We start from the raw sequence: 22,592 nt of genomic DNA, 5'->3' as shown, positions 1-22,592 counted from the left end.
GAAAACAGGGAAGGTGGTGCTCATAGCGGGAAACGTGCCAATTGGCGTACAAAGGCAACGTGTAAATCATCAAATTGGCACGTTTTTCGGATTGAGCGCCACCTGCCATGTTTTCAGAGTAACTATGCTCGCCGATTGTGAGCTCTGCAAGATCCACGAACTAGTTCTAGGGCTATATTTTATTTTTGACACATGGATCTATGCCGACAATTGTAAAAGCGGCGATGGTACATTAGTCCTTACTAATGTAAAATTGTAAGTACCAGTCGTTGTTATCATACTTCTGTAATGCAAGAGTTTTCTAATTTGTGTTAAAATTTATTGTTGGCTTAAGTTTCATACTTTTCTAATGTAAGCTATGATGTTAATTGTCCTTAGGCTATCTTCTGAAGAAGACAAATTTATATTTGTCAAAACCTAGGTAAAGAATTTCTTTATCCATTGCAACTGGTCGGCTGTTTATAATTTTATTACATGAAACCGCTGCTGTTGTGCAGCTATGTTTAAAATATATAAGTAAGACTACTACTTACCATAAAGAAGACACATTATGTTGCAGATAGGCACTATTAAAAGACATGCATGCTCCACAACGGGTTGTAAGGAGTTCTCGTGGGAGTGTGTTCCAGTGTTCCTTTCCTCAACCAATGAGATTGACTACTACTGTATGATTGTCGGTGCCTGTGGATATTCTGCAATATGTCTTCCCTATGCTTCCTGTATGAGCTTGGTGTTATTTAAGTTGCAGGAATAGGCAGACCAGTCCTTTCACAAAATATCCTCTCCAGTGTATATTAATGCAGTTGTGCATTGTCATCCATAAAAACGATGACAGAGCTGAATGAACCCCCTGTAAATATGCACACGAGAAAGGGGCACAGTGTCACAATAACGTTAATCAGTGAGTGCAGTGTATTAAAAGATTTGGAGGTCAGAACGACCGTACACCATTGTATCTCCCCGCACCGTATACCGGGTGCCTCGAAACGATCACATTCGACAGTGTCGGTCATATCCTCACACGGCAAGAGCTGGGAGCATGTACTGCAGCCCAGAACATTTGTCGAACGTAATCATTTTGGTGGTCCTAGTGTCACTGTGTGACCAGTGTGGGGAGTCACAACGTTGCCTGGAGACTTACTGACCTCCAAATCTTTTAACCATTACTGTGACACTGTACTCCATTCCCAGGATTCAGCCCCGACTTCACTTTTACGAATGACAATGTGCGACCCCCAGTGAACAGCGCAAGTGGAGGAACTCGGAACGAGAGGACATTTGTTGAATGGACTGCCTTCACCTTAAATCCCACTGAACAGGTGTGGGATATGTTGATGAGACATCTTCCAGCATGTCCATATGCACAAGTGGCCTTCCACCAGTAGTCAGCCGTACTGGTGCAAGAATGGAACGCTCTACCACAATAATTTCTTACCAGCATGGAGCACATTGCAGAGCACATACAGCCATCCGTGGTGATTACACATCCTATTAAAACCGCGTCCCTTCTTTGTAAACTCCAGGGGACCAACATAAATTGGGGTGACTTCAGTGTAATTCTTGTTTTTGAATAAAAGTGTCACCTCTGTTCGTCTCATTGTGCATTTCTTGCAATTACTTTATTAACTACACTGTACAGTTCTCTGTATATATTGTCCAAGTTTTGTTGAGTTATTGTACTTGCCAGTGATACATCATATGACAGTTACTTTTGTCCTTAAGTTTTACAAACTAGTGTACTTTTAAAAATCAGCTCATTGTAGAGGGCAAGTTGTATTTGATCAAATTTTATAAAAATGATTCAGGGTACCCATCTGACTAATGTAACTATACAACATCAAAGGCATTACCACACAAACGAGCATCTTTCAACAATAAATACCCCCTCCCCAGCACTCATTCACGTGCGAATGCATGCACATGCACACGCAATATAACTTCACATTTCCAATTTCCCAATCATACAACAACAGTACATAAATAACTTTCTCCTATAGTGGTTCAAATGGTACTGAGCACTATGGGACTTAACTACTTAGGTCATCAGTCCCCTAGAACTTAGAACCACTTAAACCTAACTAACCTAAGGACATCACACACATCCATGCCTTAGGCAGGATTCGAACCTGCGACCGTAGCGGTTGCGCGGCTCCAGACTGAAGCGCCTAGAACCGCTCGGCCACTCTGGCCGGCTCTCCTACAGTGGAAGAGGTGGCTAATATTTCATGTGAATAAAAGTTGTATAATAGGTACTACTTCAGTTTCTTTTTTGAGGTGTTACGCATAACTAACAGAAGAAAATTACTATTTAAACAAACAATGCACATGCACAATTTAACCCAGTTCACTCGCCTTTTGCCTTGTCCTCACATTACTATCGCCACCATATAGAAAATTTGAGGTAACATCTTGAAGCTTATTCACACTGGTATTCTGGCATATTTTTGCCTTTAACCTTTCCAATTTGGTTGGAATTTTGTTAAGCAACTTCGAGGCTTGATCTGGGTAATGGTGTTTGTTGTTAGAGAGTACACTCATGTCAGCGTGTGCTGCAGCTTTTGGAAGAATCTACAAAATGGGAGCAGTTTTCATTAAGCAAAGGGCAGTTAACATATTAAACACCAAAACATAATAAGTGTCCATCTTAAAGTGGATAGGTCTAAGAAAACTAACCACAATAAATCAGTTAACAATGTTTATGGTGAAAAAGTGTAAACAAAACAGCATTTTGTGCCACCACACAGCCATCAAGTAAAGTTCTGAGCCTTCTACATCCTTAAATTATTAGCGTCATACATATATGATGTCCACCAGAAGTAAAAATTCTCTCTCTCTCTCTCTCTCTCTCTCTCTCTCTCTCTCTCTCTCTCTCTCTCTCGCATACCATACTGGGCTAGTACCTCTGATAGAAACAATATGTCTGAGAACAGCTAAGACACAGCATTTAGATTAACTACAGAAGGATACTACGCTGAAATGAAACTTCCTAATTATTGTATGGAAACAACACTGACATAGTTTGCACAAAGATGTTTCCATTTACAATGTAACAAATTTAACAAACAGAAACACAACTAATTAATATTAATGAGCAAGGAATAATATGTCAACATTTATGTACTGATCTGTATTAATTTTGTGCATTTGTTGAGCTTTCAGGTTGTTACTGAAGTGAGGAGAAACCATAAACAACATGCTTCAGTTTGTCTACAGTAGGACATCAGGGTGAGATGCAACCCACAAAATAAATATATTTATCAGGGACAGCAAAACCCATCAAATCACCATTACACCACAAGCGACGGCACCTCAACTCGTGATGACAATAAGCTCAAGACAGATATTGTGAGACACTGACCAAACTCCAGCAAGCAATCCAGAAACGCCGAGGGAACAACTGAAGGACGGAGTAGTGCTTCTTCATGACAACGCTCAACCCCACATCACTCGTCAAACACAGGAGCTTTTGAAGAAATTTGGGGTGACTGTTATGCCCCAACCCCCGTACAGCCCAGACTTAGCCCCCACCAAATATCACCTCTTCCTCAAGCTAAAGGAACACTCAGGCGGCAAACGTTTCAAGAACAACGATGAAGTCCAAGCAAAGGTCACATGCTTCCTCAACGGGTTGGTGGAAGACTTCTTCAACTTAAGAATACAAATGCTGCTGGAGCACTGTCTTCAAAAGGGTGTCAAAAAAAAGGAGACTATGTTGAAAAATAGACAAAAGTTTAAGCTTTTCAATGATGTATAAATTAAGAACAATCAACAATGTTTTCTATTTGTAAAAAAGATAGGAATCTTATTTTTGGTACAACCCTCGCACACTCTAGACCAGGGTATTTATAGTTCTTCAAATGTTGAATTGCTTTCTCTTCCCCATTTTTTTCAATCATATCACTAGATATGCTGTCCAGACCAGGAGATTTGTAGTTCTTAAGTTGTGTTCTCTATTTTGATGCATAATATTGCAGGTTCTTGTCTCCAATAGTGTTGCCATTCTCATTGTCTACACCCACGTAATGCTGTTGAGTTTCTTGAAGAGATCACACATTTGACTGTGATTATGATGTTTTATCGCATCACAAAATCTGTTAATAAAGTGTAGTCCGTCCTTTCCACAATTTTACTGTATTACTCTGCACAGGTTCTTATATCTGTCTTGATTGTGGGTGATGTGTATACCAATTGTCTTCAGACTACTACTCTCTTCAATTAGTTGTAGTGTGGACTGTGATCTCCAAGATTGTTCTACACTTTATGGTCGGTCTAATGTCGGAAGTGACAAGGAAACGACCTCCTCCACTTGGTCCCATGTCTGTGATACTGGTGCATCCTTATCAAGATTGACATTGTGGAGTTCTGGACTAACAAGCTCACCAAATTTCCAAAGAGCTTCCTTGTGTGTTAGTTTTAGGTGTCTTACTCTGCTCTTCTTGGTGGATTTCAGCTTACCACATTTTTATGGACAGCAGGCTGTGATCACTTCCATAGTCTACCACAGTCCAAGACCGAAGTCTTCCAATATCTTCACACAAACATGGGGCCAATCTGGTTTCTAAATCTATCGCCAGGTAAAGTGTACAGCCATCTCGGGTGATTCTCGGACATAATGTTACAGAAAGACGAGTCATTACATGGAAATCTAGTTAGCACCTGCCTCAGTCACTTCTCTCACATAGACTGTAAGGTCCAACCACAAATTGTAAGTGTGTGTCTTGGGTAGCATCTCCTATTTTAGCACAGAAGTCTCCTTGAATTATTGCCTATTCTTTCTTAGGGATTTGTTCCAGTTGTTCACAGAACTCCTCATCTAATGCTGCAGCAATAGGGGCATAGATATGGATAATGTTGAGTTTACACAGAGATGCATTCAATTTGATGGATATGATCCTGTCACCAATGGGATCATAACAGAGAACACAGTTGTTCCGATATCTAGGAATAACTATTGTAACATCATTTCTGCTTTGGTCATTACTCCCTGCACTTCCTCTCCAGTGACTCCCATTAAGCCTGAGAACATCCAGGCCTTTTGCACTCATTTCTCTTTCCACTAAAGCAAATTTTCCCATCTGAGGTAGCCCACACAGACATTGCATGTTGCAATCTTTCTTACAATGTGCGGGGATAATTTGCACTGTGACTTCTTTCAATTCCCTCCACCTCTCCCATCCTCTTGAGATCTGACTGGGGGGACTTGAAGATTCAGATAATTTTACAACTGAGCAAAGTCATGAGTTTCTCATGCGAAAATTTCATTGCCTTCCACTGACTTCCAAAACCTGTCTGTTCACCGGCTCAGTTTCCTGTTGGAGACATTTATCTAACCTCCCTCTGAGCTGTCTGGCTTAACAGTGGCACCACGTGTAGGTAGGAAGTTCGAGAACTGAGGCAACAGAGGCTAAGAGAATTCTCTTTCTGAGTTCTTGTAGTCTTGGAATTATTGTTTTATGAGCCTTTTTGTAAATGGCAAGCACTGCAATCTCTGCTCATTGTTACTTTCATTTCCAGTGACTGTTCTCCACAGGTAGAACACTGTCATGCTATGATGTCAGAATCAGAATGTCAGAGCATGAGGTACCATCATCTGTTGTGCAAAGCATTATAATTAACGTAATAAAATGAAAGATCTGCAGCCATTGTTTTTATGTTATTTTATTGTATTGTAATGAGTTTCAGCAACTTAATACACCTTCTTGAAGCCTGCATGCATAACAGTAACGATAGTATCATCAACTTATAAATCATGATAGAGGACGATGCGGGAGACCCACACTGCCGACTAGGCAAGGTCCTAGAGGAGGTGGTTTGTCATTGCCTTCCTCCAACCGTAATGGGGAGGAATGTTAATGATGAAGATGACGAAACAACACCCAGTGATCTCGAGACAGGGAAAATCCCTGACCCCTCCGGGAATCGAATTTGGGACCCATGCGTGGTAAGCGAGAATGCTACCGCAAGGCCACGAGCTGTGGTCAGAATTATATATAGTGTACCATAAAAAATTCTACTCTGTATGTTACACAAATGTTCAATTTATTAATAAAATCATTAATTAAATATTCCATGATTGAAAATTGGTCAGTTAGATGATACACTAAACTGCAAAATCCTGAAGTAACCTACTGAACTACAAAAATAACTGTAGAAAATATCTTATGTATGAAAGAAACAATAACATCAGAAATATGTAAACAAAAGAAATATTCATCTATGTGCAAGTAGGTCTTGTAAAAGGACAGTCACAAAAATACCTCTGTGTCAAATATAGGTAAAGCTATCAAAATGACAGTATAAATATACAAGTCACTTTGAAATCATAAAATTCTCAGGTGAAAGCTGTATATGTGCATATTTATGTCATAAGCATACAAGAATGTGTCAAAAGACCAAATGTAGGAAAGCACTATGTCATGCCACACACAAAATATAGAAAGACCAAGTTAATGTTCAGGATGAGCAACATATACAGCTTAGTGTGCAAATAGTCCTTTCAAAAGGACAGCATCAACAGTATCTGTATCACATCAAAGTTATAAGAAACTGCTGTGCAAACCGTAGAGGGGCAAGCTTATGTCATATGGATGAAATGAATGTTCAAAATGTGTCAAAAGACATAATGTAGAAAACCGCCTATGTTATAACATATAAAGAATATATGAGAAATCCAAAAGATGTATCAGGGTGAACAACATTTATATGTGAACGAATCCATATATAATTTACCGCCATAAAACAAATATCAAACGAGAACTACTATCTAACTAGTGTAAATGTCAGAAACTAGTAATATACATCCACATAACATATAGTATCAGTAGATCACATGCTAAGTTATCAGTAATATCAGAGGCGAAAGAACTCCATAATGTATCCAATGTTGTACTGAAGAACCACATGAAGAATTGTATTAAACCTAAAAAGTATAAGTAATTCACTAACTGGTCCTATCCGGACAAAGGCTGTATTTGACTATATTCGATACAAATATTTGGTTAGGTGATATACATATATTTTGTATTTTGTGGTTGTTAACTGCTTTGTCTGGATAGGCCCGGTTACTGGATTACACCACCCTACTAGACATAATACGATTTTTCATCTCCACCTAATTCTTCAGTACAACGATGGGTACATATGAAGTTTCTTCAACTTTGATATTACTGATAACTTAGCATATGGTCAGCAGATATTGTTTTTTATGTGGCTGTATATTATTAGTTTCTTACATTGTAGTTCTCGTTTGACATAAGATAGTTTTCTACATTTGGTCTTTTGACGTACTTTGGACCCTAATTTTATGCATGAGACATATGTATGCCTCTTTATAGTTTGCACCTCAGCATTTTTAAACTTCCACTGACACACAGATACACTCAAATTGTCATTTTGATTGCTTTACCTATACTGACACTTTGATTTTGTTGAATCTGTGCTTTTGCAAGGACTACTTGCAGATAGATGCATATTTCTTTGGTTTACTTATTTCTGATGTTGTAGTTTCTTTCATACATCTATCATTCTCTACAGTTATTTTTGTAGTTCAATAGGTTAGTTCAAGATTTTGCAGTTCAGTGTATCATCTAACAGATCAATTTTTTATCATGGAATATTTAATTAATGATTTTATTAGTGATAATGATAATGGCGTGTGACGAGAGCCTCCCGTCAGGTAGACCACCCGCCTGGTGCAAGTCTTTCGATTTGACACCACTGCCGCGACTTGCGCATCGATGGGGATGAAATGATGACGATTAGGAAGAATAAACAGTACAGTTGTACAATGTATAGCGTGGAAATTTGCTGTAGTATCCTACATGTAATTCTATTTTAGATGATGTATCTGATTGTTTTTATCAAATGATGAGAGTAAATTCACTTATGTAGTATTGTCCTTTATTTTTATTCTGTTTTTAATCTGTTCTTGTATTTGCATGGTTGGTAAGTTTATTCAATCATTACTGTAATGCATACAGGCCTGAAGATTAATATACAATCTCCAAAACTGGTTAAAATATAATTTTAAAAAAACATCAAAACAACAGCTGCAGGTGTTTCATTGTATTACGTAAGTGACTGGCTGAAGCCCTGCAGACCATCAATCACGTAGATGGATATATAAAAACATTATAATTCAGTTTCTCAAAACAGACAGGGCACAACTTTCTTAAATTTGGAAACACTTGCTGTGCAGTTGGAGAACAAACCCTGAGAAAGACTCAAGTGTAAATGGGGTGCAGACAGTTGTTACGAGGATAAGAAACAGTTGAGAATGCCACACACTGATGGCGGCAAAAACTGTATCCCCGCAGGGAAGGTTCTTGCAAAAGTCTTTTTTTATTTTTATTTTAAATGAGTTCTTGTCATTGGTTTTCTCCAGGAACGTCATACTCTGGATACTGCATACTATTGCCAACTTCTAGACCAATCAGAACATGCATACTGTCGGAAAAGGCGCACATTTCCTTTCTGGGATGTGATCATGCTACATGGCAATGTTAATCCCCACACAGTTGCATGAACTCAACAAAAAATTCAAGAATTGATCTGGACCACACTAGAACATCTTTCCTACAGTCCGGACTTATCACCTTGTGATTTTTACTAGTTTGGACCTCTAAAGGAAGTAGTCGGAGAACCTAAATTTGATGATGATATCACTGACAAAATGTTCGTCTGCAATTAGCTGTTGTCACAGCCAAGTTCATTCCACGAAAACAGGATCTAGAAACAGCCAATTCATGCGCAAAAATGTGTTTCCCATCCACAAGACAACACAAAAAATTAAGTTTGTGTGTGTGTGGCTTTTTCTGGTGCTGATATAAACTTATAAAAAAATCATTCCATTTATGTTGAATTCAGCCTCATAGAACTTTTATCCATTAAATATTTTATTTCTGAAAATCTTTAAACCACCACAGATTTACTTTTGAAGTGCCGGTTGTATAAATAAAGATCACACATGTGATGCAGTCTCATCTACAACAAACTATTAATATTTTTTTATTTCTTTATAATCACAATAGGGAACTGAAACATTTCAAATAATCATTTCATTTTATATACATTCAAACTATCACAACAAGTACACTAAAGTTTCAAAACAAAAATTAACCTTTTATATAAAATCATATAAAGCATCACATTACACAGACTTTGTATGTCAGTTACATCTCTGAATTAAATTGTGCGAGAGTTTTTGGTGAGAGCTTTACTGTGGCAAGCAGTGTTAAGTGATGCAGTGACACAGGAAAGGTATCGCATTTACCATATTATACGATGACACTAAACATAAGACGACCCTCCCCCCCACCCCTTTTTTAAGAGGCCCCAGCAAAAAAAAATTTTAACATATTCTCACTAATCAAATTACAAACCTTTTCTGCATAAATAGTTAACATATACCTATTTTACACTTATGCCATTTACTGATTGTCAACATTCTGATCATGCAAGAAGAAAACCAATAATCAAAAAGAAACTGTTTGGATTAATTTTTATCTTCACTGCCCTTTTTGTTTTGACTGTCATCTTTGGTATCAGTATCTTTCATCATTATTGTCATCGTCATCAACCTCCTAACAGGGCAGCTGTTAAAACTTATACCTTCACTGTCACAAATATTTGGCAGTTCTTCCGAATATTTTGTGATTTCCGAGATTGTGATTCCAGTGGGACCTGAAAACACAGCTGCTTTTTTCCTGAAAACATAGTGACTTTCACTTCTGTACTAATGTGAGAATGTGACTGTCTCTCTTGCTTCCAAGCGTATCATCAGCCTGCTGCTCTGTCACTAGCTGTGTAGAACCAGCAGCTGACACATCCCCAATTGTTCCCATCACACCTCAGGGTGAGCACCGACAACACTGCTGCACGAAACAGGCCCCAATCTAGGCTTTAAACATCTCCTTCAGAAATGCATGCTATTGTTGATTATTTATCCAATTTCAAGGTCAATTCAATTCTGAGTGCAAATGGATTCAGACAAACTGCTGTTTAAATGTGGTAGACGTTCATTAAAGGCCAAAGTTCACGGTGTACGTTCTCATGGTTGGCAACGTGACATAATTTCTGCTCGCTCACCACTCCCCTCATCCTCGTTCACAGCCAAGCTGGTGTCACTGTGCTCCATCCAACATCCCATAGTGGTGTTCTTGAGCAACAGTGAAATGTGGACGGCAATGTCTTCTGGGGCGCAGGTCACGTGTAACAACAGTAACTAATACATAAATAAGTGATAGCAAGCACCATTCAGTCCAATTCTCAAACTTTATCATACCTACGATGTAGTTAAATCTGTCGGTAGTATCTCCACAAACAGTCTTCCTGCTGTTATTTATTTTTGCAGAAACAATTGCAGTCAGTTTAATATCAGAGTTATTTTGTTTTTTTAAATATTTAATTCAGGATAAATTTTCTTTCTTGTCTTTATCAACTTGTTCCAAAGCTGATTAAAAGCTGCTAATGTTTTCTCCAGTATTCTAATACACAAACAGTGACCAAATTTCTCATTTGCAACCCATGTAGAAAATCATTAGTTTCTAATAAACAAATAAAATATTGACACAGGTAGAGCATCAAGTGATGGTTTTTGAAGAAGAAGATTTTTGCCTTTCAATGTTACCTAAACTTAAAAAACAGTATAAATGTATGTATATGTATATGTTTGAGAACTATTATTAACAAAAGTTTGCAAGTTGATAGAATTTCATGTTATTTCTTCTAGTGTTACATAGAATTGTCAATTTTTAAGAAGAGCTGTAGACTGTTTTAGTCGCTAGTACATAGTTTCCCCAGTATCCCTTCGGCTAGTGCAGCAAATTGAACGTCATGGGATAGGTCAATACTGTATCGAGCACGTCAGCATATCTGGAAACCTCCAGCCTATTTGAATGAGAGTATTGTTTGCTAAGGCCTACTGGGGTTGTTCAAAATAAATTCATATGATGCTTCAATAGCCAAAGCTGCTTCTGTAAATGTAAGATGATCACTGTATTAATCTATTAAACAATGTAAAAATGATGACCTCTGCAGCAATTGCTTAATCAACAAATATAAGACAACCCCCATATTTTCCAAATGCTGAATTTGGGAAAAAAACCTTACCTCATAATTGGTAAATACAGTAAGTTGTTGTACCACCGCAGAGCTTCACTGAGTCAAATTTTATCTGAATAAGATTTCTAAATTGTAAATAAGTTAATAAGTCAATAAAAATTGAAGTTGAAATGAATTTTAAAAAATACCACCAGTTCCATTTGTAGTATGCAAGCATCTAATAACTACAACTGAACAATTCTCCGAAAGATAAGTAAAATTATACTGCACTTCCCATTCTCAAATACAGTAGGAAGATAGAGGAGACAATGATGAAATGCGAGAGGCAGAGGGACCAAGTTGCTGTAAGGAGCAGAAGAAAGGAAGATTAGGTCAGAGAAGCGACACAGAGACTGGAGAAGATGGAGATGATTGCATTCTGAGCAATGCCTGACGAAAGTGGGAAATTGTATATCAAGATGATGAAAACACATTTCATGCAGGGCAAAATAGAGAGTTTGGAATGAAGAAGTTGTAGATTACTGGATGGAAAGAACGACTATACATTTCAGATTTTGTACCTGCACTTTTACTTCTTTCCTAACACATGTTTCGGGAAATTTTTCCTTTCCTTCAACACAAATAATGTCATCCTGCCTCCATATCGTTTCCTGGTCCAATCTTTTATATTACAGAGACTTGTAATTACAGAGACATGAAATTACAGTCTTTTTTATAAACAGGCAGATAAGATTTACTTATCCAAACAGCAAAGTAAATTTACAGGAATGGTTATCTACCTCCTGTGTGGGGTTTTCGTTGGCACCAACAACTGGAATACTAAAATTTTCTTCACCTCCATTCATCATTGTAATCTGTGCCCGACATTCATTGCTCTTTTCCAGCCTTTTCTTCTGTCTTTCCTCTCTCGATTCCAACTCTGAATGTATCTGAGAGCTGTTTCTCGAAGTGCCAGGAGATTGCTGTGAAATATTAGGCACGGTCAAGAAATATTTGTACCGGCAGCTTCCGTTGATAGTGAATAGTGATTTATTAATCTTGTAACATATGTTTACTAATTTTGAACATCATGAGACATGTCAAAATTTTGTAATATAATTTACTTATATAAAATTATATGCATCATATGGAGCAGTATTCTGAAGTATATAATTTTGTCCTGGGAAAGATAAACAGTTATATCTACATAATAAAGCTAATATTAATGACATTCTGCTTATATTAATAGTGTGGCCCTTACAAGCTCTTCTTCCAAATAGTGACATTTCTGTGTCACAGTATCATATAAGAGTATCTCTTGCAATAGACCAAGTTTCATGCTCAGAATGTTCTCGCTGCCATATACTGGGATTCTGAGCACTGACATATACTGCGATTCTGAGCATATAATTTTAACCAATGAGCTGGAGCCATAAAATAAACTCTATTTCTTGTGCTATATGAATGATCAGAATGACTTTCCCTGAATAATATTGGTTTGAGGTTACCAAGATTATCACCTCACAACTGCACATACTGTTTTTAAATAATAGATGACATGACAAGCTTGGGTGTGCATTACATATTTCCTATTTCCGATGACTTTTTTCCCCTTCTCTTTTCTTTTCTTTTTTCCCTTCTTTTATGGTCCCCAGGTATGTGAAACTTTTCAATTTCTTTCGTACTTACCCCTTATATCTGTCGCTTCTTTTCTCTCATTCCTCATTATCACAATCATTTCACACTTCTTTGCATTCAGTTTCAATCCATACTGTCCCACCACTTTCTCTCACACATTTAGCATTTTTCATACCTTTCTTCGAGGTCTGACCTAAACTCATAGACGTGGTCTTTTTAACACAAGGTTAAGGCCTGAGATATGCTCCAGCTTGGTCCCCAAAATGTTAAACTGTTCCCACTAAATACTGTCACTGTTGAATTTTTAAAAATAAATTTATCTACATAATAAATAATAACCGAAACGTTTATCAGGGTCCTTTGGTACCCCGCTTGGGATTCCGTGTGACTAGAAAACACATGTGTATAAATGCACAGTGTAGAAAGTTAGTTGGTGTAAGTGTGAAATGAACGTTTAACTTTTAATGAATTATTGTGTGTAATTATCAGCACACTTTGTTGTGAAACAAACATGTCAAAAAAGCTAAGTTAGAGAAAAAACATGGTTTATGCAGTAAATGAGATCTAGAAGTAGTAATGCAAATAACAGAAGCAGAACCAGAAGAGAGTGATGTGACGTCGGTGCGTTCAGAAATAGAAGACAATGTGGAAGAAATGGGCATAGCTGAAGATGTTATTGAAGGAAGGGCCAACAAAAAACCATTAATGAGATTCAAACACGAAACAGACCTACATATACCAGCAGAAATGGAATGATCTGGCAATTAATGTTCTAAGAAAGAAAAAAGAATCAGAAAGAGGATATTTTGTCTAATTACAGAGGTCTCACGATGACTTCCGGAAGAGTGTATTTGACACTGGGGACTTTCAAGTAGCTCATTATACCTAAAATAGTCGTCAAAGTTGTAAAAAGTTGTATAATATACATACCACAACCCAGAGACAGTTTATAATTTATGGAATGCAACTCATCCACCTAACGAAGCGTCATGGGGCTCCTAGTAACTATGGAAACATTGAAAGCTAAAAACAAACTAACTTTTTATGTTATGGTCCTTGGACCCCATGTATCAAAGGAAAACAATCAAAACTTCATGTTCGAGAAATAGGTTTTCTGAACTACTTTATCTCATCATATTAGACAACATGACCACTAGAGAGGAAAAGAGAGAAATGGACAAATATTTACAACTTCTGCACAGGAATGCTGGGACAGTATTATACAAGTAGTCTTTTGAGAGAGTACGAACTGGTAGCTTTTAATGGGAAATGCCTGTTTAGGGTTTACATGAAGTCCAAACAGCTAGAACTACGTAGAAACTTCAGCCATGTGAGAGGCTGAATCTTCGCACTCTTTGAACTTGCAGATATACACAGGAAATGAAGGGTCTACACAAAAGCATCAAGGTGCAAGGAACTAGATACGTATTACAATTGGACAACTTTTCTTTCTACAAGTGTTCCAGTTGCCTTCAAACAACTTTGACTTGTACTCTCAGTAAATACCGAGCCTGAAATACCATCTGAACTTCAACCAATGCCACTTCAACCACATTTTTCATCTGTGTTTGCATTCAATGTAAATCTAATCTTAGCATCATACTTGCCTAATAATAACAGGGCAGTAATCATTTTGAGTTCTGAACATCATGACAACAACTGCGGCATGGAGTAGTTCAAACCAGATATTATTCCACACTACAATAAAGCCAAAGATTCTGTTGATACCATGCAAAAAAATTATAAATGATTATTCATGCAACAGGATTACCAAGTGATTGCCATTTATTCTTGAACACGACTGATACAGCAGCCGTGAACGCCTACGTTATTTGGAAGACGAAAAATCCCGACTGGAAGGCTTTTGCACACGACAGAAGAAGAAAATATTTGTTAGATACAGAACAAGAACTTACACAGTCACATGTGAGGTACAGAATGCAGAAGCTGAATATAATGCCCACATGGATGACAATGAAGGAACTATTTTTGGTGAAGATTTAACCCTCATGACACAGCTATAAAATTCAGTGGAACCACTGCAAGGGACTGCCAGTGTTGGACACTTCAAACTGTGTCCTAGAAAAAAGACAAGTAGAGTAAAACAAAATGTGGCAAGTGTTATTTTTTTGTGTGCAATGATCATGAAGTTAAGAAAATGGAAAAAGTATGAAAAATTACAGTGATTTGGATTGAAATGAGCATAATTACAAATAAGCACTACATTTGGGGAAAAAGAAAAAAAAGTATTTTAGTAAGTTACATAAATTGTTACTAACACACTTGAAGCAAGAGTTTCTTTCATTACATTGTTCTGTAAACAATTATTCTTTTTCCATTACTATGTTTTTGTATGTAATTACTTTTGTTTCTGTATGTGTACTGTGTCCAACAACACATTTTGCTTTGTGGTACCCTCCTTGGTATACTGTGATACTTTTTTAGATTAGTATGCAGAAGGTTCATGATTTACGATACAGAATTCCCAACCAGTACTTACTGTGAGGGGATGAAATGTCTAGTACTCATTACTGACACATACAAAAGTAATAAAAGTGGTAAACTTCTTAGCTTTCCAGACTATTAGCTCCTTCCTCAAGACAAAGGTGGGGAGGGGGGGGGGGGGTTACTATGTTATTTTCTTGCAACTGTAATAGCATTCTTCTGTGAAATCCCACACAATCATTGGCTGTTATCTGCTAAATGAGCCAATATTTTGTCATAAAAATGAAATGTGCATTTTCACCTCAATGTATACACACAGAAAAAACAAACATTGTGATGCATAGCATCTGTACCTTAGGAATTAGAATCCTAGGGAACAAACAATACATAAGGTGGCTGGACAAAATAATATGACTGACTTTCGATGGGATACTATTACCTCAGAAAAATCAATTATTTGCTCGCAACACTTCTGTGCTGCAGAGTAGACTTGCTCACCTAATAGAATTTCATAAGCCTTATGTATCAGCTTTCCTTTCAGTGTCATCACAGGCTACAATGAATAGTGCAATGGAACTGTCCAAAATGTTGTAGAAACTCCACCATCAAATCTGTCCCAGAAATACAGGTGTGTGTGGGACATAAGAGGGGCAGAATTGGGGTGTGAGAAAGGTTGGTTTTAGACATCATCACACTGACAATGGTACCATTAAAGATGAAACACAATTAGCACTGGGCAAGCAAGGAGGACGACACTGGTTGTGTCCCATTTGCTTACAGTGATTTAAGGGAATAATGGAAAATGCAATTAAGATGGCTGGACATTAATGTGAGCCCCATTCCTACAGAACACAAGTACACTGGTAACAGGCAGCAGTATGCATATGAAATTGGGTGTGTCTGAAACAGTATTAAACTGCAATAAGGAGGTAGAGTAGCACAGCACACTCACAAAAAATAAATAATAAGAACTGGTACATAATCCAAATGAGTACACAAAAGGTGATGGAAAAGAGAAACTGTATACAAGAAGATACTATAAAATTTAAAAATGCTGCTAAATAACATTAGAAAGTAGATCCACTGGGAACTCAAGTACAACAGCAACCAGCTGAGAACCAAATTGGTAGAGGTGACTGCAACAGACCCAAATATGGACCAAATGAAGGACAAGTGTTGGTCAGAACAAGTGTAGAAAAGACTCATACACATACTGCAATGTCCATGGTTTAGAGGAAAGGGATGGGGAGGTTAGAAGAGTATTTTGAACAGCATATCAATTATCCAAGCTTTGGGGTGAAAAAAATCAATCATCCTCCCATCAATATTGAATAGCAGGATGGCAACCCAAATTCAGTAGACGATGATACGCCATGACAAGATCAAATGGAAAGAATGTCACTTTCTTTTTTTTCTTTTTCCTTTTTTTATTTAGCAAATACTGCACATAAAATATTTTCCTGTGTCTGTAATGAAAGAATTTCAAATTAAGAAATTTTGGTGTCTTTTTGGACCACTCATTAAAGAAAAATTGACGTAAAGTGCAGACTGCATGTTGTCTAAAGGAAAACTGTACTTAGTAGAAGATTTGATAATGAAATGATGATGTGAAATACAGTCTGCCTGATCCAACTCTCTACCTCAGTTTTGTTGATATTGATCTTACAACTTCTTTTCAGAACATTACCCACCCCCATTCAACTGAATTCTTTCACTGTATTTCACAGAATTACAATGTCATTGAAAAACCTCAAAAATATCGTTTTTCTCCACAAACTTTATTTTCCATTCCAACTGTTTCCTTGATTTCCTGCACAACTTAATGAATGCACAGATAGAACGAGATTGGGAAGAGACTACAGCCCTGTATCACTCCCTTCTCAGCTACTATATCCTGTTCATGCTCTTTGAGTCAAGTTGCTTTCTAAACAACTTGTAGAGAAACTTTTCCTCAATGCATTTTTATCTCTGATACCTTAACAATTTCAAAGAGAATATTCCAGTTAATATTGTCAAAAGCTTTTTCTACATCTAAAACTGCTTTATATGTGTAGTAAGCTTTCTTTAACATATCTCCTAAGATAAGTCATATTGTCAGTATTTCCTCGTATGTTCCAACTTTTCTCCAGAATCCAACACATTCCCCTGAAGGTGAATTCTACCACTCTCTCCATTCTAATATAAAGAACTATTGACAATTTCTTAAAAACTGTTACTTATTACATGACAGTTCAGTAATAACAATACTCGTCATCACTTGTTATCTTCTGATTTAGTATTATTACAGTCTTATTGAAGTCTGCTCATATTTTGCCTGTCTTATATCATGCACACCAGGTGGAAAAGTTTTTCATAGTATGTTTGCTAAGGATCTAATTGACTGTTAGGAAACGCCACCTTTTCACTTTTTCAACTTGTGTTTTTACGAGTTGTGTCAAATTATTCTATTGTATCTCCTATCTTGTCATCCTCTACTTCCAGCTTCCTTTCTACAATACTGTCTTCAAGTTCGTTTTCCTTGTGCAGCCAACTACATTATTGCAAACAATGTTGAGCAGACCAAAATAAGACTTCTTGACAGATTAAAAACTGTGGGCCAGACCGAGACTCAAGTCTGGCAGCTTTGCCATTCATGGGTAAGTGCTCTACCGACTGAGCTACCCAAGCACGACCCACAACCTGTCCCAAAGCTGTATTTCTGCCATTACCCCATCTCCCACCTTCCAAACAATAATGAAGTTCTGCAAACCTCTTGGAACTAGCACTCCTAGAAGAAAGGATACCGAGGAGACGAGGTACAGCAACAGCCTAGTGGATTGTTTCCAGAATGAATTTTCACTCTGCAGCAGTGTGTGTGTGCTGATTTTGAACTTCCTGCCAAAGGTTCAAAGTTACAATTTTGGTACAGTATACAGTTTTGGTCTGCCTGGAAGTATCAAATCAGTACACACTCCGATGCAGAGTGAAAATTCACTCTAGAGACCACAATGATTCCACGTGGTAGGTTGGTAACCAGGCACAGAGAATAAAGTGCATAAATTACAGGAGAGAATTGCTGAAGAGTATTTACCTTGAGGAGTCAAAATGTGTAATACTGATGATGGACACACACAAAATCAGTATCTTCCTAGCTTTCAAACTAACAGTTCCTCTCTCAGATAAGAGAGATAGGATAAAATACCACACTATGGTGGGAAGGTCACATATAAAATGTACTCTGACCCCTAAGCATCATTATTATGGAGTGAAGTTAATTTTTTTAAATTTTAGTTGTGTACCTTCTCCACTGATGACCTATTGATGTCACCATTGACCATGTGTCTGTTAGTGCTCTTGACTTTGTATGGTATCGCCAAGTCACTGATGTATGTACTTCTCCTTTCCAAAGTTTCTGGTCTCATTTCAGACTTTGAATGTTGTCTAGAGTCATGTCCTGACGTTGCAGAGGTCTCCTGCAAAGTGGAAAGATCATATCACAAAGCAATTCATAAAACATCAGTCTGCTTGTGGTCATATTCTGCGTATTTTCTTTTGTTCTGCTGTCCTCCCATACATAGAAGTTTCAGTTCAACTTCCTCTACAATACTGTTGCCACATAATACTATTGATACAACTTTCACACTTAGTTATGCAGTTAATTTGACTGTGCTGTATATTTGTGATTTTAATTTAATGGTTTTATCATATTTCACACATTTACTGGTTTTTACGGAATAAGCGAAAAAAACTGTTGCCACAAGCAAGAAGCAAATATGTATTCTCATCTCGACAATGATACAGAAAGGCTATATTGCTACTCACCACATAGAAGAGACACTGAATTGCAGACAGGTAAAATGAAAAAGAATTCTAGACATATTTTAGCTTTCAAACAATGTCATTCTTCAGAAAACTGAAGGTCATTCACACAATAAATCATACACAGATGTTCACTGCCTCCAGGTGTCAACACCTGTCTGTCTTTTTTGATGTTGAAGAATGTGGGTAATGATGGTAGGGCACGGTTAGATGTTAGGAAATTCTGGAAGGTGGACACAGGGTGATTTGCGGGCGTGGGGCTGGAATGCAGTTGGGTACAGGAATACACAGAGTCAGATAAGGTTTGATATTTGTGTTGGATTGAATCAGATTGGTAGGGTTAGTGGCAAAAAAGTGTCTCAACTGGAGGTAATAAGAAAAGAAAAGATGGTGTTTAAGCACAGCATGACTGAATTTTGGTGTGGGGCAAATAGACTGCCCTTGGAAAGGAGTGATACTTCTGTGGAACTGAGACTTGGAGGACAGGTTCATGACTGTGTTGTGGTCTGTTTTGGTTCTGGGCTTTGGAGGGTGACAGGAGAGTGTTTCTGATGGTGTGGTAAACATCGTAGATCTGAGAGGCAGGGTTTGTTGGCTATGAGGGGTGTCGAGATGGTTTGGTGGAGTTTCCTGTAATGGGGGTGGATAGTGGTAGCACAAGGCAGAAGTATGAAGTGAAGAGACTGGACAGTTTTTTTGAGGTGCAGTTGTGCATGCTGCTCTACTTCCTGTAGGGCAAGTGTTTCAATCTGGAACATGGGATGCAGGAATTTAGGACTGAAGGGCGGGAGACTTATGGATGTGGAGCCAGTAGTGCAAGGAGGTTTGGGCTTCGGTTTGCTGGACTTTGTTGGTGACAGTTCTTGATGGAAGAATTTGAATAGACAGAGGTCACAGTGAGTCTTCTACTTCTGAAAAAGGACTTTATCCAAAAAATTGAAATATAAGGGATGGCCACGTCTGTACAGTCAAAAATGTGTTTGCCAATCAGGCAAAATTGTCAAGAGCATTGAGGCTATCATCCCACTGACACACCAGGTTGAAGATAGTTGTTTGGTATAACACTGTGTCCTGCTGCATGAAGAAGTCTGGAACTGCCTGCTGCACGTCTCCGTCCAACAGAAATCGGCGATTCGGTCCATTGAGGCCTTTTTTAAGGGTCAAAAGTGTGACAACCGCATGGGGAGAGATCAGGACTACACGGCGAGTGCTCGAATGTCTCCTATTACAATTGACGTAAATCCTGCATTACGGCACCTGTGATATGGGGAAGTATGTCATCATGAAGCTACAGCACCCCTTGGCACACTGTTTCTTAATGGTGATTTTTGACAGATATGCAGCCTCATACACATCTTCACTCTCCAATGGATGTCTACTGGTGTTTGTTCTTTGCCCGCCAAAAACAACAGTATGTTGGACACATTTAGTGATAATGTTGCCATAGTTCACGTTTCCAAAACTTACTACATACATCTGAAAGACACAAATGCCACACTAATCCCTTGCCTACATGCCGGTGCTTACACCCATGTCAGAGTCGTGCTACATGACAAATATTTTGCAGGAATGTCCTCAAACAAAAACCTTTTGAGTGTCCCTTATATTTCTAGCATTTTTAATTGTGCCTGAGTTGGACTCTCACCATCTCTATGTGGTGAGTAGCAATCTACCCTTTCCACATATTTGTTATTCGATCTTTCATTTCCAACTAATCAAACAATGTAAAATTCAGGATGGACTGCATTGATATTATGAGAAGGAAAGTTGCTACTCACCATATAGCGAAGATGCTGAGTCGCAGATAATCATAACATAAAAGACTCTCACAATTAAAGCCTTCGTCAACACACACACACACACACACACACACACACACACACACACACACACACACACACACACAACTTCAGTCTCAGGCAAATGAAACAACACTGCGAGCAGCAGCATCAGTGCATGATCATGCACTGGTGCTGTTGCTCGCAGTGTTGTTTCATTTGCCTGAGACTGCAGTCGTGTGTGTGTGTGTGTGTGTGTGTGTGTGTGTGTGTGTGTGTGTGTGTATGTGTTGTTGACAAAAGCCAATGGCGGATTTGCTGAAAGCTTTAACTGTGAGAGTCTTTGTTGTGCCTTTCTACGACTCAGCATCTCCACTATATGGTGAGTAGCAAACTTTCATTCTCATAATATTGTTTGATTTCCATTATAATGGAGAGCTTCCCCTTCTTTGGATTTAGAATCCCATGCAGTATGCTACGTGTACAGTGGTTGAACAAAATATGTGAATATCAATCAAATAAAATGTATGTTATACTTTGGCCACAATAGGATAAATCGATTTAATTCTTGAATGATCTTTACAAGGCTTTATATGTTCACCTCAAACTATTATTTCAAGACTAAGATATGGTAGATTAACGGTACTTTAATTGTTTCTCTAACTTAGGTCACAATGCTTAATAGTATTCAAATCTGAATATTGCAAAGGGGGCAATGGAGGGGGGGGGAGATAGAGAACCTTTTATTTCATCTTCATGGTTCATATTAGAGATGAAGCACAGTCTGATGCTGGGCAACCAAGAAGAAGGAAAAGGGTTGTTTCCTTTTGGACAGGGCCATCTCACAACTTGCTTGCATTTATTTAAGGAAATAATGGAAAACGTAGTTAAGGTAGCTAAACATTAAACTGAACCCCAGTCCTCCCAGACACAAATACATCCCAACCTCAACCTCTGGGCCAAAGATCTATGAAATAGGATATTCATGAAGCAGTGGAAACCACACTGAACAGGTAGAGAGAGCACACTGAAGTCACTAAACTGCAATTTTTCAAACTGGTGTGTAATTTGAATGAGAATATAAAGGAGTGATGAGAAAAGAAAAAAAACATATGCATGTAGATAAAAAAAACTTAAAAAGGTGCCAAGTAACACCAGAAAAGCATTCTTCCTCACATCTTGCTGGCTGTGTGTGCAACATCCACTCAATTTGTCAATATGTGTGCCAATTCTTTGCAAGGCAGATTGGAGGAGGGAGGGGATATATCCTATTTCAAGGCACCACGAGAGGTAGTCAAAACCCTGAAGGAGAATGTGATTTGGTCCAGTCCTGGGTGGTACTAAGCCAAGAGGGAGGGGAGTGCTCCTTTTTGTCTGCGCATGTGACTGGGTATCTGGGGATCGGTTTCTGCTAACATAACCATTGATCAGTCACAAAGAACTGCCCCTATTGTGACTCATTAGTACCGCCCAGGGCTGGAACAAGTCAATCAGGTATTCAACCAGGGTTTTGACTACCTCTTGTCATGCCCTGAAATGAGAAACATCTTTCTCATTATTAGCCTTGCAATGAACTGGTGCCAATTTGAATGCAATCAACTTAGGTATTGCGTTGTATCATTATGAAACCCTAACATGCAACTACAATAGCAATTTGCTGTTGTTTTCTCTCATGATGGTTTTCCCCATATACTGTCTTATTTCATTGTAAGGTGGCTACTAATGTCACACTCTGGAATGCCACTGGTAAATCGAAGTAACGATTACTGTGGATGGCTAAGCAGTTGGCTATTGCCTGTGCTGCTCAGGTAGGTGACCATTAGGCAACGGCAAATTAGCAGGGGTAGTTTTTCCTGCAGTGAGTTGTCAATGTTGCAGGACCGTTCTCTTGTG

The 22,592-nt window shown here is 38.1% G+C and overlaps 1 protein-coding gene across 25 annotated transcripts in view; it reads right to left on the bottom strand.

Annotated features, from left to right (window-relative positions):
* Nucleotides 1–22,592, bottom strand: part of LOC126291683 (uncharacterized) — a 348,608-nt gene that overhangs the window by 134,303 nt on the left and 191,713 nt on the right. For 19 of the 25 annotated variants that reach the window (XM_049985282.1, XM_049985285.1, XM_049985288.1 and 16 more), the window contains 3 exons: nt 18,402–18,575; nt 11,841–12,023; nt 2,353–2,568 (listed from right to left, as the gene is read on the bottom strand). In XM_049985282.1, the coding sequence (XP_049841239.1) occupies nt 2,353–2,568; nt 11,841–12,023; nt 18,402–18,575 (573 nt within the window). The remainder of the gene's footprint in view (nt 1–2,352; nt 2,569–11,840; nt 12,024–18,401; nt 18,576–22,592) is intronic. The other 6 variants (XM_049985297.1, XM_049985298.1, XM_049985305.1 and 3 more) reach the window with 3 other exon arrangements.

This window comes from Schistocerca gregaria, chromosome 9 (genome assembly GCF_023897955.1).
Source record: "Schistocerca gregaria isolate iqSchGreg1 chromosome 9, iqSchGreg1.2, whole genome shotgun sequence".
Classification (NCBI taxonomy): Eukaryota; Metazoa; Arthropoda; class Insecta; order Orthoptera; family Acrididae; genus Schistocerca; species Schistocerca gregaria.
This window is presented reverse-complemented; position numbering and strand designations above follow the sequence as displayed.